The sequence below is a fragment of the Esox lucius genome, chromosome 8, assembly GCF_011004845.1.
Source record: "Esox lucius isolate fEsoLuc1 chromosome 8, fEsoLuc1.pri, whole genome shotgun sequence".
Lineage (NCBI taxonomy): Eukaryota > Metazoa > Chordata > Actinopteri > Esociformes > Esocidae > Esox > Esox lucius.
This window is the reverse complement of record NC_047576.1, coordinates 11,913,807-11,926,614: the sequence shown is the minus strand read 5'-3', so window position 1 is coordinate 11,926,614 and position 12,808 is coordinate 11,913,807. Positions and strand designations below refer to the sequence as shown.

General features: G+C 41.7%; 1 protein-coding gene across 1 annotated transcript in view; it reads right to left on the bottom strand.

Annotated features, from left to right (window-relative positions):
- hcn2b (hyperpolarization activated cyclic nucleotide-gated potassium channel 2b) overlaps positions 1-11,284 on the bottom strand; it is a 50,394-nt gene extending 39,110 nt beyond the window's left edge. The window contains exons 1-2 of the mRNA XM_010871876.3: positions 10,479-11,284; positions 4,445-4,868 (exon numbers count right to left, since the gene is read on the bottom strand). Coding sequence (XP_010870178.3) covers positions 4,445-4,868; positions 10,479-11,266 — 1,212 coding nt within the window. The 5' untranslated portion in view covers positions 11,267-11,284. The remainder of the gene's footprint in view (positions 1-4,444; positions 4,869-10,478) is intronic.
- Positions 11,285-12,808: the final 1,524 nt, after the last annotated feature.

Sequence of the window (12,808 nt, the reverse complement as noted above, 5' to 3'; positions counted from 1 at the left end):
AACATTAATAAGATGATCCATTGTTTCAGCACCCAACATAAAACGGAAACCCCTTCACTTTTACAGGGTTAGGAGGTTATGCAGCTGCTCTATTTAGTTAGCAGTGTGGAGGTGGCTTGATGTGGTGAGCTTAGTCTTATTAGTCTCTGTGTGACAGATGGCCAGATGCTAAGGGCCAAAGCACAGGAATAGAAACTGTTCAGGTAGCAGTATTCTTTTGGTTATGATTGATACGTACTGCCTGACTGCCCTACACCTGCCAAAGGAAAAATTTTGGAACAGTGAGTTATTTTGACTGTACCAAGCCACCAGCTGGTCGACCTCTCCACGGTACACAGATTCACTGTCACAAATGATGAGACTGTCCAGAGTTATGTCAGCTACAAATTTGAGCAGTTTCAAAGATGCATTGTTGGCGATATGGTTGTAAGTTAAGAGGGGGTGAGTGCATGCGTGAGTGTGGCACTCCAGTGCTGAGGGATAAAAAGTCCAAAATGCACAGGACAGTGGTTCTTTCTGCCTCTGTACTTGAAGTTAACAGCTTGGCTGTTGACTTTTGTGTCCTCAAGTGGCCTCTGTGTTTACTGACAGCTTCAACACCTCACTGAAGACATGCTGCCTCTCGGCTTGTTTTAAGTCCTCCATCATCATCCCAGTCCCGAAGAAGCCACAGGACTTAACGACTACAGACCCATTGCCCTGACCTCTGTGGTTATAAAGTCATTTGAGCGGCTTGTACTGTCCCACCTCAAGACCATCACCGACCCTCTACAAGATCCACTGCAGTTTGCCTACAGAGCCAAAAGGTCTATGGACGACACGGTCAACATGGCTCTTCACTTCATCCTCCAGTATCTGGACTCTGGAACCTACTCCAGAATCCTGTTTGTGGACTTTAGTACCGCATTCAACACCATAGTTCCCGGTTTGCTCCAGGACAAGCTATTTCAACTGGGACAAAACTTCTAAATGTCTCAAACGAGTCCATATGCAGGTGGATCACCACGTTCCTGTCTAACAAGAAGCAGCACGCTGGGCTGGGGAAGCACCAGTCCGACCCCCTGACCATCAGCACCGGCACCCCCCAAGGCTGTGTCCAGTCCCCCCTACTCTTCTCTCTGTACACCAATATCACCACTCTGTCAAGCTCCGGAAGTTTGCGAATGACAACACCCTCATCTGACATGTTTCTGATGGAGACAAGTCCGCCTACAGGTGGAAGATTGATCCTCTGGTGTCCTGGGGCAGTCACATGAACTAGGAGCCCAATGGACTGTGAAGATGATAGTGGACTTCAGGAGAAGCCCAGCTGCCCTTCCCCCCATCGCTGTGGGTGGGTCCCCAGTAAACTCTGTGGAGTCCTTTCACTTTCTGGAAACCACCATCACCCAGGACCTCAAGTGGGAGCAGAACATCACCACTCTTACAAAGAAAGCACAGGAGATGATGTACTTCCTGCAACAGCTGAAAAAGTTCCACCTGCATTTCTACACTGCAATCACAGAGTCCGTCCTGACCTCCTCCATCACCGTCTGGTAGGCTGCAGCCAAAGACAAGGGCAGACTGAAACGCTTCATCCGCTCTGCAGAGAGGGGGGGTCTATCAGGACCAAAACCTCCTGCCACAATCTATTACCCCTCCCGACATACATAAACAACCCTCAGCTGGACAAAATCTTGCACCTTACATAAACATTTTAGTTATTTTTAGTAATTTATTAATGTGGTAACAATGGCCAGAACAAATTCCTTGTTTGTTGTGAAACTTGGCAATATAACTCTTTCTGATTCTGATATGTTTTGCATTTTCTCTTCTTTGCACTTGTTAGGAGAATCTTGATTATGCACATTGCATACCATGGGCCGCTTTAGATCTGAAACAGTCCTGTCTACATATAAACTTGCAGTGCCTTCAATATTAAGAAAGTGTGGACCACTGCATTCGTATCATTCGTAAACCTCCACTGGAATGATGGAGAGTCTGTGACTGTCAATATTAATATGAGTTCAGTAAGAACATCTTACAGTCTTTTTTCCCTTTTTAATCTCCACCATCTTGTTTCTTTTGTTTCAAAGCAGCAGAGCATTTTGGGAGAGCTGCTTGTTCAGCTTTAATTTCATGCAGTCCTTCTGCTTAACTTCTCAAGGCTAAAAAACATGATGCTGGTTGTCTTCCCCAGTGCAGGTCTGTATTGAAAGTTCCTTTGGTTCATCTTCATTCAGATACATGTTTCTTCAATTTTAAAATTAAGTTTGCATACGAAAAACATAAAACATTTAAACACATTTTAACTTCCATACTTCATGAATACACCCGTTTTTCAACAAACAATGCGACGAGGCAGTTTCATATCAGATGCAGAGCTTGCGATGAAGCATTCAATAAAGCATAGTGGTAAAGAGAGTGGAAAAGCGTACACCAGCGCATGATGCACATTCAAAAGCACACAAGATCTTCTTCAAATGTCACTTGTCGTTGTTTCTTCACACAATTTAGTGACACAGCAATATCAGAACTCGACAGAATGCAGGTATTCGACAGTTGAACGCCACATGAATCCAATAGAAAGCAATCTATTCAATATTTTCATGTAAATCAGAGAGCAATCTTGTTCTTGAGCAATCCATGATCTTTTTCCATATGAACTCATTCAATTTCAAGAACTTAACAATTAAAATTTGTCTCTGTGTCACTAAAAACATTTGCCAAGAGTCACATGTTGTAACATAGATGCATGCTAAATAAAATGTTAATAAAAAAACAGACTCAACCATAAGCTCCATACAACCCAGGCAAAAAGTGTATTTAAAAATAGTATACATAGCACATATATCATCACTCAAAAGAGCAAAGCTCAGGCTAAGTTAGGCACAGGACAACCCCAGTTTGTGCACCTGCCTGACCTCCTTTCTTGTTATGCCTAGTCGCCTCCCATTAAAAGAGAAATTGTACCACTGGCTTGTCTTGCCAGCCCAGCTCATGAAAAAGGCAACATCCACTCAGAGTCTGGAACAGAAAGCAGTTGGAAGAGGTTGATACAAGCTTCCCTCCTGAGAAAATGACTCTGGCTGGCTATTCCCGGAAAACTTCAGTCTCTTCACTGTGGCATCCTGTCTAGCGCCCCTGCAAATGCACATTACACACAGCCCAGTACAGAAGGGTGGACGCTCATGGAATATGTGGGTTGGACTGGGTAGAGTTCTAAACACCCCTAATTCAGTTAATACAACTCTTCTCATTCTTACCACATTTTTACAGTTATAATAACCAAATTTCTCTCTGAGAAACGTTTAGTTGAATCTATGACAACAGTGGCGATACATACAGCAGTGAAGTTCCTCCTCTAGTCTAGACTAAGTGAGCAGCTGTGTGCCCAGCACATAGCTGAGCCGTGGGTGAGAGGCACTCTGTTACATAAGGGGTTGATTCAATAATTGGAGGTTGTGTCAAGCACGCATTACCACTCTGTAATCAAGGAAATAATTGTCCCATTAAGAACACATGACTGAAAAATCTGACTTCAGTCAGTTCGGAGTAAGTTTTGTAATTTCATAGCTGGCACAGAGGCATATTTATCTGCAAAGTAAATCAGATGTGTTAAGCATTGTCTATAAAGACATACTATTACAAGGTGTTAGTAACCCACCTACACAATCAGAAGAGACAAACACAAAGAGAATGTTTGATATGTGGATTTGATCGATGGCAGAGAATGCACAACAGGGAAACAAGTAGGATTAATACACGTATTTCTTGTCTGGACATCATCAAATTCCTTCTTTGGTGTGTGTATATGCTGTTTTCTTGTTGTTATTGTCCTATTCATTCATGTCAACACTACATGCTGTCTTTACTGTTGTCACTATATTATAAACAAAGAGCCAACGCAGCCTGGCGCCCCTTTGCACAGTGGGATCCCAGGTGATGAGATCACACCTCATAAGCTCTGCCTTACACTTACCCTCATAACTGTCCTTCTCTCACTCCACGCGATCCCCTCCCCTTCTGTACGGGCAGCACAGCTTTACACATCCAGTCACATCAGGGTCAAACAGAGCACTCTGACTGGCTACGTGCCATGAACCAACACTGTCAGGATGAGGCTAATTGGCTGAGAAAGCTAAGCATCCTTCTGATGTACTTCACTACTGATAAAGAGAGGCAGCAGTGTTGAAGGCCTGTGATATTGTAAGAGCAGTCAATTATTGTAAGAATTCCTCTTTAAAATAGGACTAGCTCAGGATGCTGAGGATAGGCTGAAACCCATATGCTTGTGGCATGTACTTTTAGATGGTATAAAGAGATGTCAGCCTATCCTCTCTTTTTATCGGTCAGTGGAAATATTGAAACCTTAATGTCCAGCTGCCACTGGTTGCTGTAAATTCTAGAACCACAATGAAAATCTCTTTCCATGCGTCAAAGTAAATTCAAGGGCCTGGCTTACCTCTTCCCATTGGTGGATGTAGCGAATGAGCCTGGACAGTCTGAGCAGCCTCAGCAAACTGAGGATCTTGGTGAAGCGTACAATCCTCAGGGCTCTGGCCGTCTTGTACACCTCTGAGTCGATCCCCTTCTCTACAATAAGGAAGATATAATCCACGGGAATGGAGGAGACAAAGTCCACCACGAACCACGTCTTCAGGTAGGTCATTTTAATCTTCCTGGGTTCCAGGATGATCTCGGTGTTGTCCTCGAACACGATGCCGGTGCGGAAGTTGAGGACCAGGTCCACGAGGAAGAAGGTGTCAGAGATGACGTTGAAGATGATCCAGGGCGCCGTGGTCTCGTCTTTGAAGAAGGTGATGCCCACGGGGATGATGATGAGGTTACCAACCATGAACATCAGCATGGTGAAATCCCAGTAGAACCTGAATGGCAAAGGAGGACATTACGGTACAGAGAGGCAGTCGTAAGAGGAATGAACGGGCAAACACAACCATTCATTCAAAGGGCTGACAAATTCATAGGGCCACACCCATTTTAGTCAGAGTAGGCTGTAGTCAGTAAACAGCGTATATAGTGGATTTTTTTCCTAGTGGAAACCAGTGTCCTGGCGTTTTTTGTTATGAGAAAATATATTTCTGTCTATTTTTACAGAGCATATCACATGAAGACAATGATGCTGCTTTGGCCATCTAACAAGTACCCTCTCTGTTACTGTAATCTCCTCTCTACTAGTCATTCATAACACTATTGAGACATTCATAACATGCTTTTTTGAAGAAGAAAAACATCCGTTGCCACCAGCAAGGGGAGAAGAAGCAGAGAGGCCAGTGATTTTCATCTTGCCCAGTTTAATCCCATTCCCATGCTCTTCCACCAAATGTGTAGAACAGAGGTCTCTAACCAGTTCCACGGAGGGCCGAGTGTCTGCAGGTTCTCTCTCTCACCTTGTACCTAACTGACTAATTACGTCACTAATTGGTTTGTTTCTACCCCCACCTGGTTGTTTAGGTCTGAACTGGGAAGCAATTTAAAGGAAAACCCAAAAACCTGCAGACACATGGCCCTCTGTGGAACCGGTTTGAGACCTCTGGTGTAGAATGTCAGGTGGAACAATTATTTTAAAGCAGTTTTCTGATGACGTTGCACAAAGTAAAGAGCAAAGTTGGTCAATTTATGCATCAACTAATAGCATCAACACTAATTTCCTCCACTGCTCTGGTCGCGATTAATAATTAGTAAAGTTTGTGTGTTTTTGCAATCTGGAAATTAATGATCTTTCAAGTAATCTGATCCAAACTCAGTGTGGAGTAGAAACTAGCATCCTAGTTGGCAGGAGCAACGAGTTTGGGTAGCCAGGCCACCCAAACTCGTTGGGTGGCCTGGCTTTGTGAGGCTGTGCTCCAGCCTCACAAAGTCGCCTGATCATCCCTGCTTCCATGAAACAATGCATGGACATGGTAACTGTGCTTCTCAATGTGGGACTTGCTAATTTAGAAATAGGGCAGTTTGAAAGCAGTCTTAGTTATGGCAACTAATAAGTCCTCTCCAATCCAAAAATACAGTTTTGCTTGACACTCAAGAATGGAAGTCGAAACTGAGAATCATTGTGTATTGAGTTTGAAAAGGTCTACATAAATCAAGCAATGGCAATAAAAAAATATTGCTACACCACAGAAAATACCCATCTCTACAATTAGGGAAATAAGAAGTTTAAATCAACTCCAGCTGTAATAAACCTGCTTGGAACAAGTGTATTTTTCACCCGACACAGTGAGGAGTAAGATGTTGATTGAAACATGGTCAACTTTGATCTGCAGTTACGTGACATATTGAAATGTTTAAATACTAGTTAACGTGTTATTGGGAGTATTCCAAAAACACGGCATGTATTATATTACTGCACTTATATTATTGCACAGTTATTTCTAGGATTTTTCAAGACCTGAGAGGAAATGGCAGGCTAAAAGGCCTAACTCAAGCAAAAACCTGTCCACACAGACAGCTAAGTAATGACATTTGGTAAAGGGAGCATTGAGAAAGCTGAATAGAGTCAAAATAAAAATGAATAGACGTTTGGTTATTCTTAGATGTTTTCAAGATTACTTGTGCATGTAAGTGTGATAAGCCTGACAGGAAAAAAAAGACTTCACATCAAATGTTTTCCATGTTGTCTATGGGCCACACAGTATATTCAAGAGACTGCACTCCTTCATGGGTGACAATTAGGTGCTAATTACAGGTGGATTACATTAACAGGAAGCAAGACATCAACACATTTCTGTGATCTGAGACATTCAACTTGTTCTTTGGAAGAATGTATACAATCTGAAAATGTTTTCACTTAATCTCTGATATGTTTTCGGATAACATAAGATGACAATTACTTCAGAACGATAATAAGATAAATCACTTAACATGTTTATTTTTTAGGACCCCTGTAAAAAAAAATTATTGAAAATTAAAACACTGATATTCAACTGAGCTTCCCATCTCGTCTTTTAAAGTACTTCTGATAAGACAATTACTTCTGGACAACGATGCCCATTGTCAGGGCAACATACAAATCTCAGCATTATATCCTATGTCTTAGCTATGACTAAAGTCCCATAAACCTTTTGTTCAACAAAAACATCTTTACCTGGGACCTGTAACACACACACATTTTCAAATGTCACTATTAACAATGGACTGGTCAAATTACTTGAAGATTTCCGTTTAAATTTTCAGTTTAATAACACATGTTATAATAATCCCAAAACAATAATCGAAGTCTAACATCAGCACATCTTAATCATCAAAAATCAAGTCCATTCTTATGATAATGACAAGGTTATATCAAGGATAAAAGGAGTGCAGGAAAGATAGGGGGTAATATGAGACTAGAGCAGGATGGTGAATTGATTCCAAATCCTTGATACAAGGACAAAAAGCAGCATTAGTGAAACCAGAATAGTATCAGCATTAAATTACTGTGCCTGCCAGGTTATGTCAAGTATATTGAATTTGTAATTTCAAACATGTAACATTAAATAATGTGACAGACAGATGGATGGATTCATTTTGATTTGCTTTAACTGAAGAATTACATTTAATAATGCACCTAGAGGAGAATCAGTAGATTTCAAAATTACTGTAATAAACCCAGGGCAACAGGAATGCTTGATACTGATACATGTATGAGGCTGAGTAATGTCTTGACTTAAAGCAAATGCCATGATTGGAATCACACACTGATGATCGTGTGACAAGACTTTCCATCCTCAAAAGGGATGTTGCTTAACTACGATCCGAATTGCAGAACCCCACGGGAGACATTATTTTGTGAAGTAGGTCTACTTTACAAATACTTAAGCATATCTGGACGAAGCATTGTTCTGGGATACTCAAATTATAGATGTTAAATGGAATGGGTTTGCTGGAAGAATCTGGCAAATTCAAACATACCTTTCAACTACTATTCTATTGGGAGTGTAATGCAACGTAACCTAAGGTAATATTGTACTTAATGTGAGTTGGTCGATTTATGTTGTTACATCTATCCCTTGTATCATGTCAACAGCACGGTTTATGATTAGGTGTAACCTGGCCCGGGGGCGTGAAGGTGACCAGAAGGCTTGATACTGTCCACCTTTGGTGTCTTGCCAGGTGGGCTCTCATCGCCACTGGGATGCCCTCCCTCCAATGCCTTTCGGGGGAAGAGTCACTGGCTTGTTGTTGTCTCTCTGTTTCGCACTTGTGCAATTGGGCTGTACTCTGCTGGCTATACTTGGCCCTCATTCAGGATGGTTGCGGTTGGTGGGGGTCCCTTTGGTTGATGCCTGGCAATGTGGGTGGATTGATTTCCTTCCTGTTGGGCCCTGTCCGGGGCCTCCCCCGGGTAGGGCCACAGTGTCGCCGGACCCCCCCCCCGTCTCAGTTACAAGGTCTTACGCTGCCATACTATTGTGCTGGGGGATTGGGTCAGTTCTCCTTCCCCACTAATTTCTCCTTCTCCACTATAAATCGTTGTTGATATGAGGAATGTATTTTCTGAATTTTCCCAGTCTCCTCCCATTTTAAACTTTAGGAGGACATGAGATCCTGGTCCACACCTGTGGAGTACCTGGTTTGGGGGGCCCGTTGCAGTCCCTGTCCTTGTCCATCTGGTCATACTTCTGACCTAGTCTACATTTAAATAGACTCTGGATTTAGCCCACATGCATTTATTAATTATTCCAATTGGACTCTTAATATCTCACCCGGCACAGCCAGAAAAGGACTGGTCACCGCTCTGAGCCTGGGTCCTGTCTAGGTTTCTTCCTAAAATTCGGCCTTCTTAGGGAGTTTTTCCTAGCCACTGAAATTCAACACTACTGTTGTTTGCTCCTTGGGGTTTAAGGCCGGGTGTTTCTGTAAAAGCACTTTGTGACAACTGCAATCAATTTGATTGATTGATTGAACAGTTCTGTCAGTCAACCGCAAATTAAAAACGTCATAAACAAACAAAAGCCAATGTTAGGCTCTACCGTCAAATGTAAGTATAAAACCATGGCAGTTAATGATTCTAAACCAAACTTTATAGAAGTCACAACCGTTCTGTAAAAGCTACTTTGGCTATAAAGAGCAAGACGTTTCTACGCAGTTTCTTTATTCTGCCTGTAATATCAGAGGAGAAATGTTTCCTACATAATTTCTCTAATCATCTAATTAAAACATATCCTACATAAGTATCCCCATGTGAGTCTAGCCTGATAATGGATTGACCACCTAACAAACGTGACGTACTACTAGCCTACTCATACATTTGCGTTGTTTCAGATACTGTCACGTTTGCATCACTGAGTGTCATAAGCCACTGTGCAGGCTATTTATGTAAAAGATGAGGTAATGTTTGGGAAAGCAGAGGCAGGAGAGGGGTGTTGTTTCTAATAGCACAATTCATCATTCATTTAAAAAAAAAAAAAAAAAATAACATTAACCCTACAAGAGATAATATCTTAAGTCTTTATTGGCACATTAAGAACTGGAATCGACTACAGAAAATCGTGGATTTTCTTATATTGTTATTGTGCGTAATGTCATTGATTAACAGTTGGAAATGTTACCATAGCGTCTGATTTGGGAGTAGCCTAACGTGTGGAAATCTGTTGTTGCGCGATCTGTGAAAATGGGTGGAGAAATAGAGGATATGGACAGTGCAGGTACGGTGATAATGCTCAAGCTGAGAATTTTGGATTCATGACACAAATGGCTCCAATCAGAGTTGCATTTGATGCAGAAATGTACCCTAACAAAATCCCAAATATCAAACAAAATTGATGCGTTCGAATATATACTGTACGACATAGCCTATATTCATGACATTTCCTGTGCAGTCCATGTTACGTTGTTTTTTTAATTGAACATTCAGTGTGAAACATGACCAAGTTTTGTGACATTATCTAGTCTGTATACAATGCTGTATCGATCCAAACGCATTAGGATACACTACTTATTCCTCACAAAATGCCAATAAAATAAAAGATCCTAAGCTTATGTTTTCAATGTTTTATTGTATTTTGTTTAATTTGCGAAAATATGTTTAATTGGCAAGTTACAACATCACGAAAACGTAATTTTCTATTATGCTTAGGGCACGAGGCATCACTTAACTCTGAATATTAATTCTAAAATACGAACCAAAGGTTTTAAGATCACACATTAATTTGTAAGCAAATCGTCAAAGTAATTACAACCAAATCTATCAGAACGATGCAATGATGTGGACAATGTGCAACTAGCATTTTCAGCTTTTAGATAAGATGGTGTTCTCCAAATAGGCTACATTATTAAAAATGTTTGCTGATAATTTGACATTTGCATTTAGTGGCAATATTGAAAACCAGCAGACATATCTGAGAGCAAAAGTGAAGATTTATGCAGAAAAACTGATTTTAAAACCGTAATATCAAAGCACATTTATATCAAAGTTATGTGTCTTGGTTAAAATAGTTGTTCAGCCCATGGATCACATGACCAACGTGATCCCCACCTCAGAGGCACTTTACCCATACCTGAAATCGCTGTATGGATGAATAATCCAATTACCGGCCGATTTGACCCGCTCTTGTTCCTTTTCCACGGCTTTTTGGCTCCCAAACATACGCAGGGAAAATTTATTAACTCCAGGCTGAAGCATGGAACTAAATTGCCGCTGCATGTAAGTCCGATTGTCCTGTTGTTCCCCATCTTCTGGCACAATCTGGGATCCATCTTCAGACTTAAAACATGAGACAGAATTCCTTTTCGGTTGGTTATGCACGGAGGACGATGTTTTTCTACTAGGTGCATTTGAGAAGGAAACTCTGGGGTCCTTTTTATCAGTGCCAGTAGTTGTGGCCCCGGCCACCTCTGCTCCGTGCCCCTGTGCTGGGGAGCCAGCTGAGATGATCGAACCGTCCATGCTGGCGACTCTGGAATTACATCTAGCTTGCCTTTTACCGTCTTCCGCTGCAACTAATCCACCTGTCTGCTTTTCTTGCCTAGATACGATGGAGGTCAGGCTCCCAGAAATGTTGGGGTCCCTTCTACAATCTCCGTTTTTGTTGCATATCATAGTGGCTTCACCTGTCCAACCAGTAGGCAACCAGGTTACCGGCACTGCAGCTGATGCTGATTCCCCACCAGCTCTGTCTGAGCTGACAGGGCCAGTAGCATCTCCCTGGCATAACAGAGCACAGCTTGTGGCGCCTGTAGGAGCGCAAGGTGCGGACTCCTTGCCTTGCATGAGCCACAGCTCATTGTTGTTGGAGTTCTTGCGCGTCGTTATCGCTGCTCCCCCTCCTGGCGTACATTTCTTCATACTTTCCCTGTTCCTATCTCCACCGCAACTAATAGAGCCGGCACCGCGCAAGTGTGTCTGCTGGAATTTGGAATCATCTTCTCCATCATCCGCCTCGTCCATGACAGCGCGCGGGAATGGAGGGCGCACCTTCGGAACCTTGGCGTAGCTGGGCGGCGGCACTGGAGACGAGTTCAAAGCAGCTTCAGCCTATTGTATCCAGTGGAAACCACTTTAGGATACAGCACCAGTGGTGTTGCTATGGCTGCAATCTGGCTGTTCGTTTCAAGCCACATAGAAACGGAGGGCCCCTTCTGTTGCCTAACCTCAAAGCCATCCTCTGCTCTTATCACCAAGTGAAGGTTCCAGTGTGAAATCTTACAATCTTGGACCAGAAAGGGGAATGAAACTTAGCTAATGACTTGTAGTGAAATTCAATAGAAATTGCATTTCTATATTGTATTTTGTAGTCATTTGAGAAACATAACATTTAATAGTAGCTTTGAAAGGTAGCCTACGTGAAGGATATTGTGAAATGTTCTTACGGTTAATAATACCGCGCGGATGACTTTCACCTGAAAAATGTAATACAAGATCCACTAGTGAAAATATGTTGATTTATTCCAGAAACATCGGTAAACTACGTCAACCACACCACCCAGAATAATAATAATTATTCCACTTATGATTAAATGGCACCCTCTTGTGTCGAATATTCTCTGAATAAATGTGTGTGTATGCCTTGTACAATGTGTATACATTTGTTTATCCCATGAATTCACATTTAAGTCGCTTATTAACACACCCCAGACTGAAGGTTGATTCCCACTATGAAAACAAGTTCATTTCGCGCCATTTAAAACGAAATCTACGATGCACTAGCAAGAGTTGAGGCAATCGTAGACATTTCTAATACATTAAAAGTGACAAACACATTAATTGAAAACAAGTCTAAAAGTAGTTTTACAAATACATTAAGTACATTTAATATTACACTAATAATTAAAACAAATATCTAGCCAGCAAACAAACGCTTATATAGACTACAGTCCAGAGGAAACGTGTTGGGCCTTTGAGAAAGGCACTTATACTTAAAAACAAAATAACACTTGACAGCAATGACCGTTCTCGTAAGTCGCTGTGGATCAAAGCGCCTGTTAAATGACTGAATATTAGATTTATGGGCAGGTGGCACATTGCAACACGTCTACGTTATTATCCCAACTCGGACACCTTCAACTTGTTAACCATTGGTTGAACCACGTTTAATATAATCATTAAATGAAATACCCAACTAGCCAACAAACATTTCAATACAGAGCTGAGGAAATGTTCTCCTTGGTTGAACCACGTTCAAACAATTAGCATTATCGTTTAATGAGTGCACCAGTGATCGACAGGAAGCTTCTCTTGACTGCTTGAGTTGGACCACGTCCCTGTCCTGCTAAAGCAGTTCAAATGAAATTGTTTGAGATTAAAATGTTTTTAAGAATGTAGTGGAGTAAAACTAAAAGCAATACAAAAATACACATACTCCAAAACGACATTAGTACATTCACTTCA